General features: G+C 52.9%; 8 protein-coding genes across 8 annotated transcripts; 3 read left to right on the forward strand and 5 right to left on the reverse strand.

Moving 5' to 3' along the window:
* Positions 1-1,425: 1,425 nt before the first annotated feature.
* On the reverse strand, positions 1,426-2,941 carry CkaCkLH20_09749 (FAD dependent oxidoreductase; the record flags this gene model as incomplete). The annotated part of the gene is made up of 4 exons (XM_038892464.1): positions 1,426-1,738; positions 1,832-2,057; positions 2,113-2,428; positions 2,501-2,941. 4 exons carry the CDS (start codon positions 2,939-2,941, stop codon positions 1,426-1,428), a joined length of 1,296 nt encoding a protein of 431 aa, XP_038742347.1.
* Positions 2,942-4,092: 1,151 nt separating this feature from the next.
* CkaCkLH20_09750 (TNA1 is necessary for nicotinic acid import into the cell) lies at positions 4,093-5,973 on the forward strand (the record flags this gene model as incomplete). Its single annotated transcript, XM_038892465.1, has 5 exons — positions 4,093-4,278; positions 4,328-4,456; positions 4,513-4,626; positions 4,801-4,897; positions 4,964-5,973. The coding sequence occupies 5 exons, from the start codon at positions 4,093-4,095 to the stop codon at positions 5,971-5,973; spliced, it is 1,536 nt and encodes a 511-aa protein (XP_038742348.1).
* Positions 5,974-6,136: 163 nt separating this feature from the next.
* On the reverse strand, positions 6,137-9,763 carry CkaCkLH20_09751 (nmra-like family protein; the record flags this gene model as incomplete). Its single annotated transcript, XM_038892466.1, has 5 exons — positions 6,137-6,761; positions 6,806-6,962; positions 7,025-7,157; positions 9,178-9,582; positions 9,647-9,763. The coding sequence occupies 5 exons, from the start codon at positions 9,761-9,763 to the stop codon at positions 6,137-6,139; spliced, it is 1,437 nt and encodes a 478-aa protein (XP_038742349.1).
* A 1,378-nt stretch (positions 9,764-11,141) lies between these two features.
* Positions 11,142-12,926, reverse strand: CkaCkLH20_09752 (aldehyde dehydrogenase; the record flags this gene model as incomplete). The annotated part of the gene is made up of 3 exons (XM_038892467.1): positions 11,142-12,591; positions 12,698-12,739; positions 12,865-12,926. 3 exons carry the CDS (start codon positions 12,924-12,926, stop codon positions 11,142-11,144), a joined length of 1,554 nt encoding a protein of 517 aa, XP_038742350.1.
* Positions 12,927-13,886: 960 nt separating this feature from the next.
* Positions 13,887-15,549, forward strand: CkaCkLH20_09753 (lysr family regulatory protein; the record flags this gene model as incomplete). The annotated part of the gene is made up of 2 exons (XM_038892468.1): positions 13,887-14,129; positions 14,188-15,549. The coding sequence occupies 2 exons, from the start codon at positions 13,887-13,889 to the stop codon at positions 15,547-15,549; spliced, it is 1,605 nt and encodes a 534-aa protein (XP_038742351.1).
* A 610-nt stretch (positions 15,550-16,159) lies between these two features.
* Positions 16,160-18,036, reverse strand: CkaCkLH20_09754 (uncharacterized protein; the record flags this gene model as incomplete). The annotated part of the gene is made up of 7 exons (XM_038892469.1): positions 16,160-16,344; positions 16,402-16,613; positions 16,665-17,353; positions 17,412-17,481; positions 17,536-17,707; positions 17,770-17,887; positions 17,944-18,036. The coding sequence occupies 7 exons, from the start codon at positions 18,034-18,036 to the stop codon at positions 16,160-16,162; spliced, it is 1,539 nt and encodes a 512-aa protein (XP_038742352.1).
* A 785-nt stretch (positions 18,037-18,821) lies between these two features.
* Positions 18,822-20,054, forward strand: CkaCkLH20_09755 (uncharacterized protein; the record flags this gene model as incomplete). The annotated part of the gene is made up of 4 exons (XM_038892470.1): positions 18,822-18,942; positions 19,013-19,255; positions 19,314-19,833; positions 19,886-20,054. 4 exons carry the CDS (start codon positions 18,822-18,824, stop codon positions 20,052-20,054), a joined length of 1,053 nt encoding a protein of 350 aa, XP_038742353.1.
* Positions 20,055-21,758: 1,704 nt separating this feature from the next.
* Positions 21,759-22,555, reverse strand: CkaCkLH20_09756 (cutinase; the record flags this gene model as incomplete). The annotated part of the gene is made up of 3 exons (XM_038892471.1): positions 21,759-22,050; positions 22,116-22,324; positions 22,388-22,555. The coding sequence occupies 3 exons, from the start codon at positions 22,553-22,555 to the stop codon at positions 21,759-21,761; spliced, it is 669 nt and encodes a 222-aa protein (XP_038742354.1).
* Between the last annotated feature and the right edge of the window lie 678 nt (positions 22,556-23,233).

Raw genomic sequence — 23,233 nt, forward strand, 5'->3', positions numbered from 1 at the left:
TTGCCCAACTCGACTACTCAGCCAACATCCAATCATTCAATTGACCCCAGTCGCCAGCTCACATTCGATGCATTGGACATGAAGCTGATGCACCACTACTCCACCTCTACAGCTGAATCTTTGTCTCTTCTGCCCGAGGTTCAGCGTGTCTGGCAGTATTCCATACCGGACCAAGCATATGAGCAACATGAACCATTGTTGATGCACGGTCTCCTTGCATTGGCTGGAACGCACCTCACACACTCAAACCGTGGCGTTGAAGATCTGGCAACGGATCGTTTCTACGTACGAGCTCTGCATCATCAGCAGATGGGGCTTCAAATATTCCGTCACCAGTTGCAACGCCTGCAAGACACAAGTGTTTCACATGAGACGTTGGTTTTGTTTTCCGCTGTTCTGTGTATCTTGACATTCGCACAGTTACAGACTGATCCCAACGACTTCACATTACAAGACATCATCGAAATATTTAGTGCGCTACGAGGGAAGCGTGCGCTGTGGACATCTGGCAATGCAACACATACCAAGGAAATGGCGAAGCTCTTGTACAAGCCTCGAGATGGCGACAACACATCCTTCGAGCATTCTCTTGAAGCCTTGCGCGGTCTTCAGGGCGCTACTGACAATTCGTCTGTGATTGATGGCATTATTCGACTCCGCGCATCACTCAAGCAGGCTTCGACGGAGTTCCGAATGGTTGGAAGCTGGCCGACAAGCGTCTCTGATGAGTTCATCAATCTTATCAAAACACGGGATACAATGGCTTTACGGGTTTTGCAGAATTACTGTGTCATTTTGACCTCTCTTCGAGACCTTTGGTGGGTAGGAAACTGTGGGGAGAGGTTTCGTAGAGCGATTGAAGTTGGCCTGGGCGAGGACTCCTCTCCATACTCAGCATCCACCTAGGCACAGCAACAGAATGGTTTGTAGAAATAAATTATCTCATAACACAAGCTCTCACGATGAGTTCCAGAATGTACAGACTCTGTTCCTCAACACGCGTAGACTAAGGGCTGTTTTGGCGTTTGAATCCGGAATGCCGGCGGAGTTCCGACGGACTTTCGGACAATCTACCTCTAGCGGCGGCAGCTATCCCACTTTAGTTGTATGATGAGGCCAGAAAGGCGATCTGACTGGCTGATGCACGATGAAATCGAATACACAACTGTGATGATATGTGGGAGCATCCTTTGGCTGCATTGTATTGCGCGGCATATTGCATTTGTTTGGTGGGAGCATCCTTAGCGAGCACAATCTTGGCAAATGATTGCTGCTTCTATGATTTGTAATACAAGTACTTCACCAACACGAAATGAAATGCTTTCCAATTGTTACTCATTCAACAATCACTTCTGTAGGCCTATGTGAGACGCCCATCACAATCCACGCTTCGCTGTTCCATGAAGCCTTACTACCTCACTACTCTCACAAACGACTCCAAGTCCACGGAAGCTTTCCGGCACCAGGAGCGTTGCGACTCCGCCATCCTTTCAAATCTGAAAGATCACGCAAGGGCCAAGGATGGGGATCTTGTGTGCCTTCGGGAATTCTTCCATTCTTCCACGCCCATAGCTCTTGCAGATCCTTGCTCAGGTTGCCTTCAAGCATGTCGATGACATACTTGCCGATTATTGGTAAGAACTTGAAGCCATGGTTGGACCCAACTGTGGCAACGAAAAGGTTCTTGGTGTTGGGATAGGGGCAAACTCTGAAGTTGAGATCTGTTGCCATGCCATCCCTGGAAGTGATAGTTAGCGACTAATACTCCGTTGAAGTGAGGTTTCTAGTAGAAAGCCATCGGCAAACATCCGGCTTCGCCTAAGGTACTTACCAGCAAAGCTTGGTTGAGATAAAAGGTCGATCGGCCAGCTCGGGGATCATCTCTCGGACGAACGATCGCATCTCATCCTCAATCTCCTTCGGGCACCCATCATCGGGATAGTCTGCCAATGAGTGAAGGACTGAGGCTCCAGCGACATGTCTGTTGCGATAGTTGGTAAGCAGCCTGACGCTGCAGAGTTTTACCAACCCATTCTCGTCGGGTGGGAAGATGATGCCTATTTTTTGAGTCAGAGCTGATTGCAACTGTCGGCCAAATATCCAGATGCTCACCTTGTTCAAAGTCGTCAATGATCGGAATGTCCTTGAACTTCTCAACTTCATGCGGTTCAAGCTTCATCACACAGATGACCGAGGTTTGTGCGACAACCTCCTTCTTCGCTTCAACAAGTGTCGCTGTGTTGGCGCCGGTGGCCAGTACCACGATATCAGCCGTGTAAGCGGTTCCATCTGCCGAGATGGCGCCTCTGCAAGTGCCGTCATTGTCATACAGCAGCTTCTTGACGTGTCCCGCTTCACCACTGATGTATTTGACGCCTTGTGCTCTGGCTGCATTGGCCATCCTTAGAAGCGCTTGACCTGAAGGCACCTTCAAGATGTGACACAAGAGTAAGCTTCACATGAAATCATTTAATGAAAGGAGAAACATTATGTTACTTACCCAACCAGCTGCGGGACTCCAAAGGTTAGTCCAATCGGGGAAATCTCCCGTCAGACAGGGCCATCTCTGCTTCATTTCCTCGGTCGTCAAAAACTCGATACCCTGACGGCCAGCTTTCTTCGCGGTTTCAAGCGCACTGTTGAGCCAACCCCGCGTCATGTTGTGTCCGCTCATAATCCAACCTGTCTCGCGGTACATGCCTGCGAAGATGGACCTGGGGTCGGTCCATTCACGCATTGTCTCGTCACCGAGCTTGGCATAGAGCGGATTGGGATAGTCAGCGCGAACAACCTTGTTCAAGTCGGTCGCGGCCGAGTCCTTGGATGGAGCATCGAAACGGTCGAGGACCGTAACGGTGTCGTATCCGCGAAGGGACATGTGGTACGCGGTGGATGTGCCGAAGACACCACCACCCACGATGAGGACTGAGGGTTTGGCCATGACTACCGTCTGATCGATATTACAGTTAAGAGTTGAAGTGACTGAGAAGATTGTTGCGAAGGGGCAAGGAGGGCTTAAGTTTATCTTGGCAATGGCGGTTTAAACTCTGATGTTGCATCTGAACCAAGCCATCAATCTTAACACCACTTGATCCGGAATTATATAACTGAAAGAACCTATGCAAGTGAGACGCCTTCGGCTCACGATGGCCGATTGAGGGGCCGATGCCTTGCTCGTTGGCCACATCCGCGCAGCAAGACTCGGTATGTACGGTCGACGTGCATGCCAGCTTCCCCGCGTTTGCGGAGGATATCCGTTCCACATTGACATCGGCCATTAGAAGTGATACGACATACACGGTTCACCACAATGCTTGTTGTGCTCTCCAGTCTATTGTCACCACATGAAGCTGGGTGGCTGCATCACGTCACTGGCGGCTAATAAGATCCTTGACAAGGAGACGTCAACCACCAACAAGGATAGACCATGTTATTGATTCGGAGGCGGGCTGCCACTCCATTATCCATTATTGTCCGTAGTTGCCTATGATTGCCCAGAACACGTCGGTTTCCACTGGCCGATATGAAGCAAACATTGTTGACGAAAGATAAAAGAGTGCCCAGTGACCCGCTCCGGTTCGGTCTCTCATACTCTAGCGGCCGATTGATAAGTGTCGCACTCCTGGACTGAACCCACCACCCCGCAATCCCACGAATCCATCAACCCATCGGCATCCGTGCATTAACAGCCGATACATACGACTCAGTGGGCGTGCTGTGGATGGTTGGCATCGAAGCGGAGCATGTTGCATTCTTGCAGTTGTTCCCCCAGCCTATTCCTTGTCAACACTTATCTCGTGTGAGATAGCGCTATCGTTATTTTGAGAGAGATTCTCGACTTGGACCTGCCTTACAATCAGGTATCTTGTCTAAGGAAATACCTCGGGCTGGGCATAATTGAGGGGAAGTTCAGTAGCAAGAAGGGGAAGTTGATCAAGTGATCAAGCTTGTTAGATGTAAGTGCACTTTCATTTTCTTTAAGGGTTGTATATTTAACATCGAGACTTAGCCAGAATCAAGACATTGAACTCTGCAAACTCCAATCATTGGCTTTACCCCTTAGTTGCGAGAACCAATATCCCCAAAACCAAGATGCCTCCCCCAAACAGCGACGCCATCGAGAACGAATCCCAGAAGAAGACGATCGACACCACCGACGCCAGCAAAGCCAGTTCCGAGGGTCAAACTACAGAATGGCGTACTAGACCGCTGCCGGAACTCCTGAGGGACCTCTCGGAGGAGGAGTTCAAGGCTCTTGAGAAGAGGTTGCTCCGTAAAGTCTGCATACCATCCCTGATTATTGCACTTCCCATCTGACAAATTTCAGGTCGATCTTCGGATGCTGCCTACAATGATCTTGATCTATATCATGAACTACCTTGACAGGAACGCAATTGGTTCAGCCAGACTTGCTGGTTTGGAAAAGGATCTCGGACTTACGGGCAATGAATTTCAGGTAAGACCTATTTGTCAAGTCACCGCGAAACCAAGGCTAATAATTGTGATTGTCAGACCTGCGTATCAATCCTCTTCGTCGGATACATCCTCATGCAGGTGCCATCAAACCTGTTCTTGAACAAGATTGGGCGACCGGCCATGTATTTGACAGGATGCATGGCAGTTTGGGTGAGTCGGACGTTCGAGATCCAATCCCCAAAGAGTCATTTAAGCGACGCTCTTCAGTGCATCATCGAGTTGCCGCATTGCAAGCGTGTAACGTGACAGGCTTTGCAGCCGAATCTCAATCTGTGTAACCACACGCTCGGAGCGCTTTCCGCTGACAAGGAATGATGCAATCAGGGTGTTTTATGTGCCTGCAGCGGCGCGGCGCAGAATTTCGGTGGTTTGTTGGCGACTCGATTCCTCTTGGGTTTCGTAGAAGCCGCTTTTTACCCTGGTCAGTCAAACCAATTATCAACATCAAACATTCAAATTGGCATTACTAACGACTTTGTTTGGACAGGCTGCCTTGCAACCCTCAGCGCGTGGTACGTCAGAAAAGAGCTCGGCGTGAGAACCGGTCTCTTCTACAGCGGCAGCATGCTTTCCGGCGCCTTTTCAGGCCTCATCGCAGCGGGCATAACAAACGGGATGGACGGCCTCGCGGGACTGCTCGCCTGGCGCTGGCTCTTCATCATCGAGGGCTCACTGACAGTTCTCATCGCCATCGGCGCATTCTTCATTCTCCCAGACTTCCCTGCCAACACGAAGTGGCTCACGGAGCAGGAGCGGCAAATGGCCATGTGGCGCATGGAGAACGATGCCGCCGGCGAGGAGGACTGGACTTCTTCGTCATCGCAGCCGATACTTGCGGGTTTCAAGATGATCATGGTTGATCCGATCAACTGGATCCTCGTTGTGCTAGTATACGGCGCAGCGAGCGCGATCTCGATCAACAGCTTCTTCCCGACGGTGGTGGGTAGTCTTGGTAAGGACCGCATCACAACGCTGCTCCTCACCTCTCCCCCGTACCTGCTTGCGTGCATTGCCTGCGCTGGCGTGTCATGGAACGCGGACCGGACGAGCGAGAGGTTCTGGCATACCGTTGTGCCTCTTTCATGTTCGCTTATTGGGTTTATCGTCTCGAGTGCCGCGACTGGTATTGGACCACGATACTTCGGCGCCATGATCATGCTGCCCGGGATCTACACTGGTTTCAACATGTCTATGGTGTGGACGGCGAACACGATGTACCGGCCAGCTGCCAAGCGAGCCGCTGCGGTCGCGTTTAACAATGCGTTTTCGACGTTTTCTGGGATTTACGGCTCATACCTGTACCCTAACGACGCGGCGCCGAGATTCGTATTGGCATTCAGCGTCAATGCTGCGATGGCGGTGATGGCAATTATTGCGAGCGTGGTGTTGCATTTTGTGCTGAAGAGAGAGAATCGGAAGTTGGAGCTGAAGGAGCAAGAGGCGGAAGCTGCTGGCCGGCTTGATGCGGCTGGCAAAGGCTTCAGGTATCTCATTTGAGGGAGCATATGTGACCTTCTTCATTTAACGTGTTGTACATCTACATCTTTTTACCAAACAGGGGGTTTTATTGATCGCCTACATGTATTGAATACTTAGCAGACCTATCCTAATTGTTGACAAAAAGTTAAATGCCCTCTGCTAGCTTAACCGTGTTTGATATCTACGTCGGCTTTCCCTCTTGACCGGCGAACCAAATTTTCACAGCATCCTGGACTTTGAGGGTTTGAAGTTCTGGGAACATCTCGTTCAAGGAGCCATTCTGAGGAAGATCCATCTCGCCCCGAACGACTCTCGCGCCAGCATCGGCTATGAGACGCTGTACCACAGCGGCCTCCGCACCTGTCGGCAACGTCGCGCGTACGGATGGAAGAAGTGTGGTTTGGCCGTTATCAAGCTCCTCCAGACTGTCGTAATGCTTTTCAAACTTGACGCCCTTTACCGACTCAGCGATTTGCACAAACTCGTTGACGGTGAGCCGGTCGCCTGTCAAGCAGTACCTGGTTTCCTGCCACTTATCGAGCTCTATCAGGGCGGCAACAAATTGCCCGACGTCGCGAGAGTGTGTCATAACAAGAGACTGCGTGCCGTCTCCTGGAATGGATGCAAAATTTTCCGCTAAGTCAACCCACAAAGGTATGTTGATGGGAAACGCCGACGGGATATACGGGTCGAAAAAGTAATCCATAAAGAGCCCGTTTGAGAACCTGGTGTACTCCAGATTGCTCGTCTCCAGGCGCTGAACAGCCTCGAACTTTCCGGCGTACAGAGGCAGACCTCGGATATGTCTAGGGAGTTAATTTTGCCATATCAATGCACAGATTCGACTTACTCGGGCTTGTATATGATGCCGAACTCGCTGGGCATGAATTTCTTCGTGCATGACGACTGAACAGCTGCTTCGATGAGATTCAGCTGGTTCTGGATCGCGCTTTCGTGCTGGAAGGATATGGCGCAGATGACGGTGTGTATCTGGTGAGTCTCGAGAACTGTTCGAAGCTGGTCTACGTCGCTGTAATCAAGGGCAATTCGCTGTAATCAAGGGCAATACTTCCGTCCTCTTGCATTGATCCACTGGCCTTGCGGCCAAGAATGACAACTTCCCATTCTTGGCGGGACTTGATCGCATCGCTGATGGCTTTGCCGATTCCGTTGGAGCCACCGGCGATTCCAACACGAAGCATCTTCACAGCTTTAGCTTTTGTAAGATTTCTAGGAAGTAGAAGTTTGGACGGTCTCTTGTAAAGTGAGCCGCTTTTATAACTTTCGTTCCTACTCTTCGTTCTTGTACCATAAAGCTGAAACTCCGCGACTGTACGTCCGCCCATACTCCGCAAAAGCGGAATGACGGGAAGTCTATGGTTGCGGACTTTAGGGGCCTCCGACTGATAACTCACTGTAAGGAATATTGAATGAAACATGTATTATCGCTGACATGGTAAGGTTTTGAATGTAGTGAAAAACGAAAAATCATTTGCATTGAGTCGCGCGGCGAGCTGTCATTATGAGTCATTATGAGTTTCCAACGGAAAGATCGATCACCCCGAGCTTTCCCTCTTGTCATTCCAGTACGTATAGGAGACAAAAGTATGATCAACTTCATTATTTACCCGAACAGTTTCATCATTTGACAGATTCTTCATATTGTATCGCACATTATGAGCAACGCGAAAGTCAATACCCGCGCTTCACACGTTGTGAGCTTGGCCACAGGCCCTCATGTTTCATCAGTCCCATTCCCTTTTTTACTGGGCCCCTTAGACCATCTCACTTCCCCTCTGATTCCAGTCTGTACGATCTGGATCTACGAAGCCTCAATTACGTGCCCAGCACCCGTATCCTTTGAGCGCTTCAAACAGGCTATATCCGTTCTTCTAGACTACTATCCTCAGTTGACTGGCCGTTTGATCGTTGATCGCCAGACCGGAAATCGCTCGATCACACGGCTCGGGACGGGCGCCAGTGTTGTCGAGGCAACTTGCGACGTGTCGTTGTCGGAATTTCGAGATGCCACGACAAACACGCTGAGCGTCACGGAGCTCCCGGGCTCCGGTACAGCTCTGCTCGCTCCATGGGATGCTACTGCTGAAGGGGCTCTCAACAATCCGCTGCTCAGTTTTCAGCACACGAGGTTCGCTTGTGGTTCTGCAGCCATTGGTGTTCGCCTTGCTCGTGTCATGGGCGGCGCTGGGGGATTCCTACAGTTATATGGCGACCTGTCAGAGATCTATACGGCCGTTGGAGAGAACGGAGGCCTGGAACCGGTTTTGCAAAGTCCGCCGCACATAATGCCTTTCCTGGCTGAACGTGTCGATGAGAGCGTTGGTCAACCAGAATCGCCAGATGGCCATGCGAATAGGGCCGGGCCTTTTGGTTGCTTCGTTCCTCAGTCAGACGTTGTGGACGATGAGCCTATCTCAAACTCGATGGTAACACCGCCTCCCGTAACAGGCCGCGAAATCCGATTCTCTTCCTCGGCGCTCGCTGCATTGAAATCTCAAGCCACCTCTCCAGATGGAGCCTCTTGGGTATCTACCTTCTCGGCCTTGTCAGCGTTCATCTGGCAACAGACACAAAGAGCAAGACGTTCTCTCGAAGGATGCGGCGCCCGGAAATCAACATTCTTCACCAGCATCGACTTCTCGAAGAAGGCCGGCCTCCCATCCCAGTTCTTCCCTAGTTCTGTCTTGACGCCTTCCATGGAGCGTTCCGCGGAAGAGTTGTGCGACGCGCCACTTTGGCGTATCGCTCACGCAATCCAGGATATGACCCGCTCTGTCAATTTGGACGACGTGCAAGGGTTATGTGATTGGATTGTAGCGCAGCCTCGAAAACAGGCTATTCGGCAGAAAGTCTCAGTCGAAACCGACATTTTGATCACTACAGCGTGGAACAAATTTCCCATGTACGATACCGCAGTTTTGGATGTAGAGCCGACGTACATCGGGGTGCCATTTACTCCTACGAACTTGGTTGATGGATTGGGCTTCTTTCTCCAGCCTAAAGAACGAAACGGGGATGTGATTATGGCTTTGGCGTTGAATGACGATGTTTGGAAAGTACTAGATCGAGATGATAGTTTCAACATTCACTCGTAGTGTCACAATACATCTTCCTAACCCATTTGCTCAAATGATTCATTTGGATGTAGGAATTCAAAAGAAATCTGCGAGAGATTCCTCATCTCTTCAACAGCTTATTCACCTTGGCCAAGGCATCCTTCTTCACCTCATCCACAGGCGGCTGCACATCCACCCCCACAACATCCGGCTCGTCCTCATGCGGCGGATCAAGACTCTGGAACTGGCTATGTACCAGATTCGCGCCGGCGAAATGTCCATGTCGATTCTTGACCCGCTCGAAGAGAACGTCCTCCGGCGCATGCAGGGTGACGAAGTTGACGAAAATGTCCTTCTCCGGATGCGAGGCTCCCCGGAGCATGTCCCGGTAAGTCCGCTTCAGGGCCGAACAAGTGACGACAACGCCGTGCAGGTCGCACTCCAGCTCCTTGAGGGCCTCATCGCGGAGGGCGTCGAGCCAGCCCCAGCGGTCCTCGTCGGTAAGAGGCTCACCTCTGTGCATCTTTTCCACGTTTTCCTTTGGGTGATACTGGATGATGTCAGTGCACTGCACGATGATGGAAGCCAGGGTTGTTGCGAGGGAGGGCACGGACATCGTCACCTTCGATGAAGGTCATGTGGAGTTGTTCGGTGAGGTACTTTGCTATCGTCGTCTTGCCGGTTCCCGTCGGTCCCGTGAGGAAAATGATGTGTTGTTTCGGGCGCGACATTGTAGAACCGAGTCGATATTCAATGGCGGTGGAAGGCCCGGAAAGTAAGGTAAAGCTGATTGCTGGCGACGGGCTTGACTGAGAATGCTTTCGGCGCTCTCAGACTCAGCAGTTCAGGCGAGATAGTATGCTGCTTTAACGTCGATGCCAATGCGGTTCGTTTGATGCTCTGGAAAGGGTAATGGTCGAGAAAGGAGGAACAGGGCAATTGACGACCACGAACCAAGTGCCTGACTTTCCACTTGTTACGGCCGGTCTGAAGTGAGCTGTTTGCCAAATGTCGACTGAGTTCGTTATGGCGTTCGGATGATGTCATGCAGCCCCGACGGCGGCAGCGGCAGCGGCAGCGGCAGCTTCAGTTTTTGGGGTGAACTGTGGCTCGTGTGGTGTTTCTTCTCTGGGTGCGTTTTCTTGGTCCAATCTGATCAGATAAAACCAGAACAGAAAACCTTCTACACGGGACCAAACACTACGCTGGTGGGCGTTTGCAATGTCGAAAAGCTTGCCGATGTCAGTTGTCAAGGATTGTCCAATTGCATTGTGCATGCCCGTTTTCCTCCCATTTTTTGCCCTTCGGTTGCGGCACGGGTAGCGGCCCAGCAACATTCAGTTACTTGACGTAACCCAATTTGATGGCATTTGGGTAGCGGGTTTTGGGTCTGGCAAATCTCTAGATTACGGCATTTGCTTCTCATTAAGCTCTGGGATCTCTTAGGGGGTTCTTAATAGCTAACTGCGAAACCTTGACACACAATAGACCGCGCCGCCTCCCAGACAGCGGCTTCACAAGTGTTCTCTACCAACGTGGGGCCGCCCGGCCGGAGGATCCCCACCCTAAGGAACTCTACGATCAATCAGAATGATAGGTTGCCCAAAAGCAACCCCGTTCATCCAATAGGCGTCGGTCTATTAGTCTAGTTGGTTAGGACGTCGGATTCTGATTAACACCAGTCTTCCGTAAGCCCAGGTTCGAATCCTGGATGGACCTAATTCTTTTGCCATTTTCTCTTTTGGCCATTGGGAACTGTTGAAGTAGGCTCCTGCTTTTTATTCTCTATCACTTTGTTTCGGAAACAATACTCGAGTCCGGCCTTTTGAGCCGACCTGGCGTCTTTTGCGATGGCACCTGCGGCCCGAGATACATAAGGAAAGACCGCCGGCGATGCACGCTGCAGGCGAGAATCAATTCCAGCAGGCACGCACTGACGGGTTGCCTCCTGGTTGAAACACCCTCGTGTCTTTTCATCCCCGAACATCAGAGAAACATTGCCGGCCCTCCCATCTTCCCATCTTTTCTTTCGCCCGCACTCTCTCGGGAACAAAATTTGCACATTGGTCGATTATTCAGCTCCCACCACACCTTTTTGTACGGTCTATCCTATCCATATCGTACATCGCCAGAACCCTCGCGGAACCAGTCATCCGTCGCCAATGCCTCCTCTGAGCTCGCGAAGCTCACAATCGTACTCTTGGTCGTTGTGTACGCCTGATACGCATCGATACCATTTTCGCTACCGACGCCGCTCGCGCTCTTTGCGCCACCCCACGGACTGCTAGGATCGTTTCGGTGATGCGTGTTCACCCATACGATGCCTGCTTCGATCTGCTCCGACACTCGAAACGCTTGCGCCACGTCGCGCGTCCAGATACCTGCTCCTAATCCGAACTCGCTGTCGTTGGCTAACGCGACCGCCTCTGTCTCCGTCTTGAATGGTGCCACGACAATGACAGGTCCGAACGCTTCCTCCCGCCAGATGCGCGTCTTCAGGATGTCGCCCTCGGACTTTGACACCAGCACCGTCGGCTCGAAGAAGTAGCCCTTGGAAAAGTCGGTACCGTCCAGGTTGCTCGATCCAGACATGCGATGGCCTCCAACCAATGCCACAGCCTCTGTCGCAAGCGCCTCTCCGACGAGTGCCTCCACGTTCTGCAGCTGCTTCGCCGAGATCAGCGGCCCCATCATCGAGTCTGGGTTGCTCGGGGACCCCATTCGCCGCTGAATCGTTTCTGTCTTTGTTTTCAGCTTGGAGAGCAGCGTCTGCAGGGTCTTTTCTTCCACGAGGATTCTCGTGCTCGCCACGCACGTCTGTCCGCTCGCAATGAACGATCCGAAGACGATACCATTGACAGCGACGTCGATGTCGGCTTGCTCGAACACAATCAGCGGCGCCTTTCCTCCCAACTCTGCCGTGTACCGCGCCAGATTGCCGCCGACTATTGAGCCAATCGCCCTTCCGGCCACGGTACCGCCCGTGACGTCAACTTTCCGGACGAGAGGGTGCTCAACAAGCGCCTTGCCCGTCGTTGCGCCGTATCCGGGCAAGACGCTGAACACCCCGTCTGGGACGCCAGCCTGCTTCAGGATCTTTCCAAGCAGCAGAGTCGTGAGTGGAGTCAGCTCGCTGGGCTTCACAACGACACTGTTGCCGGCGGCAAGTGCCGGAGCAATCTTCTTGACGGCAATGAGCAGCGGATGATTGAAAGGGGTGATCTGCACGACGACGCCCAATGGCACGCGATCAATCCAATTGTGCAGTTTGCCCACGGTCGGGAGCACTGCACGCTCTTCGGTGCGCAGAAGAGCAGCATAATACTTGAACCACTTGACCAACGTGGGCACCTGAGCGCGCATCTCGCGAATCGCGCGTCCGGTTTGCTTTACCTCCAGCGGGATCAGCGAAGGGAGCTCCGCCGTAAGGAGCTCCGCCGTCTTGTCGAGGACATCCGCCCGGACATGACGGGGGGCTTTGGACCAGGTCCCGGCCTTGAATGCGTCGTGTGCCAAACGAACGGCTTCATTGACATCTTCGGAGGATGAGGCGTGACAGCTGCGGCTTGTCAGAATCCAATCCACGCCAATAAGCTTAGCCGGCCCCCGTTGACAAGTGACGGGCATGACAGCCGGATGGGCGTCACGGGCTAAAAGAACCTTACCTTGCGAATATCTCGCCCGTCGCAGGGTCTTCGACTGGGATTCTGTTGGCGTTGTGTCAGCAAAGCAAGCGTCGAGCCTGAGCCATGAGCATGAAGCATGAGCACGGATGAGCATGCAGATGTAATGCACGCGCGGGGTATTCAGGAATGGAAGGATTGTCACGTACTGCTCTGCATGGCCCGGCTTCTCCTGGCCTCCCACCCAAAGGTTGAACGGCTGCGCTGTCATCTTGTCTCTCTCGGCTGGTCCTGTCAGTCAAGGTTTCGTCCGTGGATGTCGACGAAGAAGATGTGCTCAACGGTTGCAGCATTCTTCTGTTTTTGACTCGCGAGCATTACCCTTCATGCGGGGAATAATGCGGGATACATGCGATAATCAGCTCCTCACTCGCCCGCCTCCCTCGGCCGGCTCCGTTGCTCGCCATCCCCGCTAAATTTCCTATCTAGGTAGGTCCTCTCTCCCGCCGCCGATAACAGTTCTTCATATCCCGGTCTGGTCCTCTTTGTCAACCAATCTCGTAACACGCACCGCAACACCCCCGGGCAGGGGAATCCCATTCGAATGCTGCAAGATCTCGGAGCGACTACTAAGGCAAGGGACGCAGCTTTGTCTCTCCCGCCAAGCTGAGAACAGATGGGGGGATACATCACTGCTCTCCTTGAAGGCGGGACTACTGCAGACTTATACTTCAAGGGGGCACGATCTCGCTCGGCTGATGGTCGAAACGCACATGCTCTCTACCAAAACGTTGTTTCTCGGTGCTGCAGAAGAAGCGCAATGAACCTCTCTTGGGAGGTACTTGGCCGAATCTGGCCGTGCTTCGTGCTTCAAACCTACAGGAAACCTCCGTGACAGCGGCATACAGATTTTAGTAGCTGCCAGGCCATTGACCTGAATCCGGAATTCAAGGCATGATTGCGAAAGACGTCTGCCAATGTCTGGCAATATAAGCTGGCATCCGACGACCGTCTGGAATTCGTTCGCTTGAGAGGGCCAGCTAATTTGATATTGCTCTATTATTTGCAACAAAACGGACGGTCGGATTGAATCCCCCTCTTCCTTTCTTTTTAATCGAGGCCCGCGAGTCTGGCTTGTTAGAGCTCCACGGTAGCCAGCAACTGACGACATCGCCCGATTACCCCTTTCGTTTCTCCTTCTTTCGTTTCGTTCAACACCGACTATACAACAATGGATTACGTGCGTTCCATCTTCGGTCGCAAGCCTAAGCGCGTGCAACAGCCGCCCAAGGTAGCGACGGATGACGTCTATCCCGTCCACTTCTTTGACGACACAAAACCTTTCCGTGGTATGCTTCTCAACTGGACATTGCGGTTCGACGATGTCCTGGACGCCGAGAAACTCCAAAGCTCGCTAGCAAAACTGCTCGAGATAGGTGAATGGAGGAAATTGGGCGGTCGCATGAGGCTCAACGTGAGTTGGACATCCTCGCTAGTCACACCTTCAGCGAACTGGACTAACATCGAGACAGGACGACGACGAACTCGAACTACATGTCCCACAACAATTCACCGAGGCGCGTCCGGCAATCCGCTGCTCGCATGACGTTCACGACTTCTCTATCAAGGACCACCCCAACGCAAAACACCTCCCGAAGACAACTGAGGTACCTTCCATCCAGCCCGGTGTCGTCAACTTCTATACCCTCGGCGCTCGAGCCGGCGCGCCTATGACCCTCGATGATCTTCTCTCTTCCGACGAACCCCAGATTCACTTGCACATTCACACCTTCACAGACGCCACCGTCGTCGGCCTCCTCTTCTCCCACGTCCTCTTCGGCGCTTCGGGCATGCAGTCTCTCGTCACGAACTGGTCGCTTGTTATGGCTGGTCGCGAGAACGAGGTTTCTGCTCTCCACGGCGCTCGCAAGGATATTCTCGATGATGTTGGCGTCGACACCGATCCGGAGAAAGAAGCCCTGCTCATCGACCGAAGACAGCTCAAAGGCATCCGTCATCTCCGCTTCAATATCCGTTTTCTGTGGGACATGTGGCGTCGCCCCGAAATCGAGTCCAAAATTCTATGCCTGCCTCAGAAGTTTGTCGCCGATCTCCGCAACCGTGCCATGGCCGATCTCCATGCGATGGATGAGAAGGGTCTCGGAACAGAAGAGGCCCCCTTCGTCTCGGAAGGCGACGTTCTCACCGCGTGGTGGACCCGCCTCGTCTGCTCGGCCCGCGGTGGTAAACGCTCCGTCACCGTCTTCAACGCTGTCGACATTACAGGCCGCCTTAAGACCGTCTTCGCCCCTGGAAAGACCTACGTTCAAAACTTTGCCGTCGGAACCTGGACTGTCTTGTCTTCCGCAGAGGTCGTCAAGGCTCCCTTAGGATACGTTGCGCGCTGCTTCCGGTACGACATCCAAACGCAAACCACTCCGCTCCAGATCATGGCATTCATGCGCAGACTCCGTGGAAGAGGGCGCTGCGGTGACCAGCCCGTGTACGGAAAGGCGGACAGTATGCTCATCATCTTCACGAACTGGTCCCGATGCAAATTCTTTGAGTGTATCGACTTCGCTCCCGCTGTTATTCCCCAGATCAAACCAGCTGCGGAAGGCCAGACGGATACAGGCGCCGATGGAGAAATCACCAGCGCAGGCCATGGCGACCCGGAGAAGGCGGCTGTCAATGCCAATGCGACGGAAGTCTTGCCCCGGCCGCCACCGGGCAAGGTCTCGTACCACCACTCACTTGCACGTACCCGCAGCGTGCTGTCGAGAAACGTGTTCACGATTCTCGGTAAGGATCTTCAGGGAAACATTTGGGTGTCTGCCCTGGGACACCCCGAGTGCTGGGAGCATCTCGAGAAGGCCATTGCCGCGTCCAAATAATGCCACTCACATATCCACGACCCCTCACCTTTCCTTTACCATTACATGTAGTCGTCCAACAAGTTCGTCACTCCCTCTATACCACATCGTTCCTTGGTCTGTTATATGCACTAAGGAGTTTCTGGGCAAGTGCCTAATTTTGTCTTGGATGACGCCCGCTTGGCTTCTTACGATGATGACGCCCCGGATAGAGTGAATACAATGTATGTCAATCAAGCTCATGATTTACGTCGAAAGTGGCGAAGTAATACTGGAGAATTCAGGCTTTCAAGTTGAAGCAATGTTGACTGGGACAGAGGAGTAGCACGAATTTCTGCTTGTCGCAATGGTAACGAGATATTTGTACGCGGGTCTCCAATCTAGACTCTTGGCTATAGCTCATACGTTCAATCTAAATATTCTCAATTACTGTCGACGCCTTCTACATGTACACGTGTTACATCAAGATTTGCCAAATAATGGGTTGATGATTTGTAGCTGAAATGTGCCGTGTTAAAAGATGACGGGATAGATTTCTGACAATGACGAATGCTCCTGGTATCTAGGTTGACGAAATAGGAGAGCTGTTGTGTATACATCTGATTCTTTCATAAGTTGCAATGCTACTTTCCTAACGCTCCCTATGTTGGACGGTCCCCGTCGTTTTCTCCATGTCATCAAAGGCTGTGCCAGTTGTGACGCCAGCTTTCATCTCTTGTCTTCTTTGCGCGACTAGCTCCCTGCCGACGGTGACAGGATTTCGGCCGGTCTTGAAGATCAAATCAACTTCCTCCAGACGAAGGTTGCTCGTTTCAGCTGTGGCAATAGGTTAGCGCCATGTCCAATTTCTTTTGAAGAGAAGAGAATAAATACGATAAAGAAAATAGACTATAGGCACGAAAACGGCGTTGGTCGCAGCGAATATCAGATATGCTTTCCACTGCAGTCTGGTGATGATGACGGGCGTGATCATGGCGACTGTGAAGTTCCAGAGCCAGTTGCTGCTGATGCCGATGGCGGTACACTGCGTGCGCACGTTGAGAGGAGCGAGCTCTGGTACGTAAACCCATGGCACGCAGTTGACGCTATAGGTTACTGTTAGTAAGTCATAGACAAGGAGATCAGATATCACTCACCTTGCTCCGTAGATGAGCATGTAAAGAAAGAAGAATGCCACCGAAGCGGTAGCAAAATTCGTACCGCGAGCCGTCGCGCCGCCGTCTGCCTGGGACAGAAGTCCGGATACCATGACCATACAGACTCCCAACCCGGCGCAGCCCCAGAGCATAGTCTGACGGCGTCCGAGTCGGTCCAGAGCAATTGTAGGCAGGATGCTCCCCACAGCGAACATCAAGTTGATGCAGCCTCCCAGGATCTGGCTGAGCTGGTGCTCCAGGCCGACGTTGAGCTCGAGGACCGTGGGGATGTAGTACACGATAAGATTGATGCCGCATATCTGGTTCATCAGCTGGATGAGCCAGGCCAGGAAGACGCGGTACCCCGTGCGGATCTCGTCGTTTTTGAAGACGGCCCAGAAGGGCGTCTCGGTCTCGGACTCGACGTCGAGGGCGTGGAGGATGGCCGCCCTCTCCGCGTTGATGAATTCGTCCGTGGGGTCCTTGTCGTACACGAGGCAGAGGACGTCCATTGCCTCCTCGTCGCGGCCGTGTCTGAAGAGCCATCGCGGGGACTCGGGGAGGGCGAGGACGAGGATGATGACGCCGATTGCCATTGCTGCTTGCATGGCGATGGGGAGGCGCCATGCGATTGAGCCGCTGACGAAGCTCATGCCGAAGTTGAACCAGTACGCCACGGCGATTCCGATCTTGTGCGGTTTGTCAGACAGGTTGTTGACGGTGCTGTAGTAGAGACGGATGACTTACACCGACGAATAGAACTTCCGCGCTGACGAGGCGGCCTCTGGATGATGGAGGGCATAGCTCCGATTGATAACTGAGATTGAAAAGTTAGTCTTAGCCGGGATGGACTGTGCTGAGGAACACGTACGTTGGGACAGTCGAACTCTTCAACCCGGTGCCAACGCCGGTGATGATTCGCGCAATGACGAGGTGGGGTACCGAGAAGGCCGAAGTCTGCAGAATGGTGCCCACGAGAACCCATATCATGGCGATCCAAATACATTTGCGACGGCCCAGCTTCTCACCGAACACAAAGTTGACTGCGGAGAGAAGGTCAGATCGGCCCCGTCAACATCCCATTTGTAACGTTGTCGGATCTTACCTATACAGCCGACCAAGCAGCCGAGGTTGTAGCACGAGACGATGATGCCGGTTTCTGAATCGGAGGGATGTTTGAACTGGTTGAGCCAGTTCTCGTTGCGCAGAATTGGGCCGAATACCTGTCGCTGTGTTAGTCAAGGAGAACCAGAGAAAGGAGCTCATGAGATGGACATACCCCTTGCTCATAATCGAAGAGAATGAACGCTGAAAGACAGCATATTGTGATGCCGAACTGTAGGCTCTTGCCTCTTCCCAGCCAGGATTTCATCGTTCAGACGTGAGGTGCCAATGACCAAGAAGCGCCGATTTCATGGGAAGCCGGTAGCCGAGAAGAGCATATATGCGATAAGATGGCAGATTCTCGATTCGGTCATTTCGCTTGGGAATGACTGTTTTATAACTATCCGTGTGCCCGTGTCGTAATTGCAAGAACCTCTGCCAACGACGCTCATTCGGGCAACGATGCATGCTCGTAACACCGAACTCCCGGGCAGGGGGTACTCGTTCGATTCCCCAGATTCTGTGCAACTCCCCATGGGGTGCTGCGGGGATCAAGACGAGCAATATCAGGAAATGTTGCACGCAACTCCCGGGCAAAAGTGGGCTCGCATGGCGATGACGGTCGGAGCCAGAACCGCCTTCCCTCGAGACGAGCGTGATCTGACAGCGACAAGGATCAAGCCACACTAGGGACGACACCGACCAACGGGAACACTATCTAAATTCGTCGTCCCGAGGGAATTCCTAAATTCTTACTCCTCATGCTGTCGCGACCGGGATCGGATCAACGGAACATGGATGTTCAGGTGTGTATTTCGTAAGTTGTGACGGCGGATGTGGACTCTTCCTGGGCGGAAGAGCCGCTCGCGACGAGGGATGATCCAAATCCGAGCCGAGAACGGCCAACGTCAGAATATGCCACGGCTAGATGGTAGGTGATAAATCAACCACCTTTCTGACGTGTGTAGACATGCTTCAACAGGCATTCTCTGTTTCCACGGCCGTTAACATCCGCGCAACCCTTTCGTGAATTAGTCTGCAACTATCCTCAAAATGGCTCTCACATACGACATTCCTTCCACTATGAAGGCGATCGTATACCACAAGCTACAAGACTTTTCTCTAGAAGACATCCCCGTGCCGCAACCTAAGCCACATGAAGTCCTCATCAAAGGTAGGCGACATCAATTCGCGGCCGGCACATGTCGCTCTTGAATCCGAATAGATTCTGACATGGAACGCAGTCAAATCCTGCGGCGTCTGCGGCACAGACCTGCACATCCACGACGGCGACTTCGCCTCCCGCATGCCCGTCGTGACCGGACACGAGACTTCAGGCATCGTCGTCAAGATCGGCTCCGACGTGAGCGGATTCAAAATCGGCGATAAAGTAACCGCCGACAACTCGGAGCTCTGCGGCTACTGTCACTACTGCCGCCGGGGACAGCTTCTGCACTGCGAGAATTTCCTGGGCCACGGCGTCCATTGTAAGTTCTGTGTACAAGAGTCTCATCCGCGTCGACTATGGCTAACGATAAGGTCCAGTGGACGGGGGCTTCGCCGAGTACTGTGTCTTCCCGGCGGCAAAGCTGTTCCATTTCCACAAGCTTTCCTGGATCGACGCGTCGCTCTTTGAAGCAGCATCCTGCGCGATCCACGGACTGGAACAAATCGGGACGAAAGTAGGCTCCAAGGCCCTCCTCATCGGCTCAGGCCCGACGGGACTCTGCCTCGCGCAGTTGCTGAGACACAATGGCGGCCATCACGTCGTCGTGGCTTCGAACAGGGGCGCCAAGATGGACCTGGCTCGCAAGCTCGAGTGCGGCGATGAGTACGTGGACCTCGAGCGTGATGATCCGGAGCCGCAGTGGGAAGCACTCAAGAAGGGACATCCGTACGGATTCGACGTGGTGATCGAGGCGTCTGGGTCTCACCAGGTCGCCGAGCGGGCCATGGAGTTTGTGGCGAAGGGGGGGAAACTGATGTACTATGGCGTCTATAAGAAGAATGCGCTTGTGAACGTCTCGCCGTCCAAGGTGTTCGGGGATGAAATCACCATTGTTGGGTAAGTTCGTTTCCGTGTGGAGTTGCGATGGAATCATGCTGACCCTCATCAGTTCGTTCTCGCAGATGTATTGCCTGCAGAGAAGTGTGGACTATCTGGAGGCTGGAAAGGTGAGAGTCGACGGGATTGTGGATAAGACCTTTAAGCTGGAGCAATTTGGAGAAGCTTTGGATGCGATACGCAAGAAGCAATGTATCAAGGCTTGCATAGTCATGGATTGAGCATCCAATAAACAATGCAACTCAGATAAGTTCACCTCGCATGTTAAGATCTTTCCTCGAGTAGGGCATGATACGTTTTGGTTTGTCGGAATTCAGGACTACCATGAGTATCTTCGAGGGCGTGATATGAGGTATTGAATGTAAGTCGGTTCGCGTTCAAACCTTGAAGCGTATTTTGCCGTTGATAGTATGGCCAGACATTGGTGAATTTGAGGACCTTGCTAATAGTTTGATCAATATAATCAGCGAAATTTGTCTGTTGGCCCTCTTCTTTCTTGAGTGTTCGGAGCCTAAGCTGTTGTATCCTGACCAGTTCATTCCACTGACCACATCATAGAGAGATCACAAGTAGTTCCCGCTGTAGATTTGTGCATATGGAGTTGTCACGTACTTCATGGTCCAAGTACTTGGAGATTCGGGCCTTTGACTGCGTGCAGCGAATGAATGAGAACTCATAAAATGGGCTACTTTTTCATTTCTCAGACGGAAGTCGCCTCTCAAACAAGTTGTCGAAATGTCCGTGGAACATGAAAAGTCCCCTTCAATCCAAGCCCGACCTCCTGAACTAAACACATACACAATCGCTCCATGGACCTCGGCCTGCACTCGACCTGCACCGCCGTTATTCTTCACTCGACAGGGGGCCACCTCCGTTCGCCAATCGCATCTCGTACCATCGCCAAGCCTAGCCAATTCGGTGGAGCACAAAAAGTCCCCGCAGCGTTGGATGGTGCAGCCTGCACCCCAGACGACGGACATGTTCGCGGGAGTTACTCGATGTGGTAAAGACGGGGGGAGGGTGAAGAGCTGAGAGTAAGACAGGTCAATTCAACTGCGACGTGGGGGATATGAAGTGCCCCTCTCTTCGGCCGACATTGCCTCCCTACAAAGGCGCCGAGAAGTAAACCTCCGAGGGCACGGTGGTTAGTACACTAGGAAACGAATTCGATGCCGAGGTCGGTTTCTTTTCTTCGAATTAGTGTATTCCAGAAGCTGGACTAGTAATATGCACCCCGCGATTGCTTTTAATGCGAGTTCATCACGGAGTTCAATAGGTGGCTTGAGGAGTCGTCCATTAGCGGTAGTTGAAGTCCTGGATAAACGTGGAGCAAGAATACCATTACATGTCTTCTCATATGAGGATTCTGTGGCTATGTATCTGCATGAAGCTCATGTTATTTTCTAAATGTGAAGAATGGAACCAAATTCAAGCGCTGGACAGACCCGGCGTGCTGTGCTAAGAAGAAACAGCGCAGAAAGGATTTGACTCTCTCAAAGACTAATGCGTTATCACATCTTGCATCAAACCACTCTACTCCAAGGCGTCGTAATACCCGGTCTGTCCACAACGTCGCACAAAACACACAAAACATGTCACCGACAGCTGAGAACGAACGTTTGTAGGCGGGTACCCAGCATATGAATTCCAAAAAGAAAAGACGAGACGTTTCGACGGACAACCCATAACCGCCCGTTTCTGCAACTCTGGCGTAAGAAAAGAAAAAGGGATAGAAGCCTCCAGAAGCTCCTCTCCGGTGAAGAAAAGCAAAAAAAAAAAAAAGTCCACCACGTTTTCCCGATGTCATGTGTTCAACCATCCCCACCAACCCACACAGCAGTCCGTCCATCCATCCCCGTTCCCAACACCCTCTTCTCCCCTGAGAAGAAGAGTATCCAAAGATGGTAAACACACCCCGCAGAAACTCAAGCCCCCTGAACGGCCCTGATCTTGGCGATGAGGAAATCGGCGCCCTCGCCGGCGTCGGCGCCGTACGAGAGGTGCGGCGCCAGCACGGCGGCGCTCAGGTTGCCGTCGCAGACGGTGTCGCGCGGGTTCGCGGCGCAGATGATCTTGATCTTGTCCTTGGGGAAGTTGGGGATCTGGCCGTTGTCGGCGCGGAACTGGGTGTCGCCGAAGGTGACGACGCCGGCGATCTGGGTCTTCTGCGCCTCGGGGAGGTCCTCGATCGCGCGGTGGTTGACGGCTGCGCCCTGGCTGTTTGGAGAGTTAGGATAGATGCTTTTTCGTGGGGTGTAGGGGTGGATGTGTGTGTGTCTTACGAGTATCCTCCGGTGACGACAATGGCGTCGGGGCACTTGGACGCGATGTTGTTCAGGATGCTCTCCATCTCGCTGATGCCGGCGGGGTCGGCGCCCCCGGGGAGGAAGTTGGTGTCGAGGCGGGCGGCATAGTCGACGCCTTGGACGGCGACCTGGCCGCTGAAGGCGCTCTTGAGCCTGTTGGCCACCGGGGGACCGACGACGGTGCCCTGTGCCAGTGAGTCAGTGAATCTGCCAGGAAGAGGTGATGGGCCCGAAGGGGGTGAGCTCACCATGTTTCCGATCTCGGTCGAGCCGCGGGCCCAGACGAAGATGATGTCCTTGCAGCCGCCCGTCTTGAACTCGTTGGCCGTGCTGCCGACGCTGCCTATCTGGCGCTTGTTTTCCGTCGGGAGGGCGAGGGCCGTGGAAGCCAGGACGAGGGTGTTGAAGAACTTCATTTTGGAAAAGAGTTGGTTCTCGGAATTTGGGTCGAGTTGATAGAACGAAAGGATGATCTCGTCTCGGACGGAGTAGTAAAAGACTGAATGGAACGAAAGGACTGTGTGCGCGCCGGTGGTGATGCTGGTTGCGATGAGATGCCATATTCCCCTTCGACGTGACTTCTTATCGAGTTCTTATAGACGTTCGTGATATCCGCCGCCTCGATGAATCTTTACTCAAAGAGGCATCTTCAACGAGACCTTCCGCCCGGTCTGTCACGTCCCTCGGCATCTTCCAACATTCCTCGGCTCTCGAGAAGTAAACGCGCTCGATGATTCGCGAAGCTCAAAAGACGTTCGAGGGGGGGTAACCAGCCAAGTGCGGAGACTGGAGTCTAGGTCATGGAGGTCTCAAACGAGAGACGGGATGTCACCACACGGCTGTGTGTAAGTGCTGATGTCTAAGAACGCGAGGGGCCTCGGCAGAGCGACCCGCGGACCAGTACCGTGTTTGCTTCTCGAAGAATACCGGTTGATCATACGGGGTCGACGAGCTTGGCTTTTGGGGATCTGTTGGCGTGCAATATAGATGATACGTCGTGTCTGGACGGATTGGGGCGGTGGTTGCGAAACGCGCATTTTCGAGGTTGTCAGTTCTACAGGCGCCGTCGCTGTTTGGCGTGGTTCGATGTCGAC

Source organism: Colletotrichum karsti, assembly GCF_011947395.1.
Source record: "Colletotrichum karsti strain CkLH20 chromosome Unknown Scaffold35, whole genome shotgun sequence".
In the NCBI taxonomy this organism is placed as follows: domain Eukaryota; kingdom Fungi; phylum Ascomycota; class Sordariomycetes; order Glomerellales; family Glomerellaceae; genus Colletotrichum; species Colletotrichum karsti.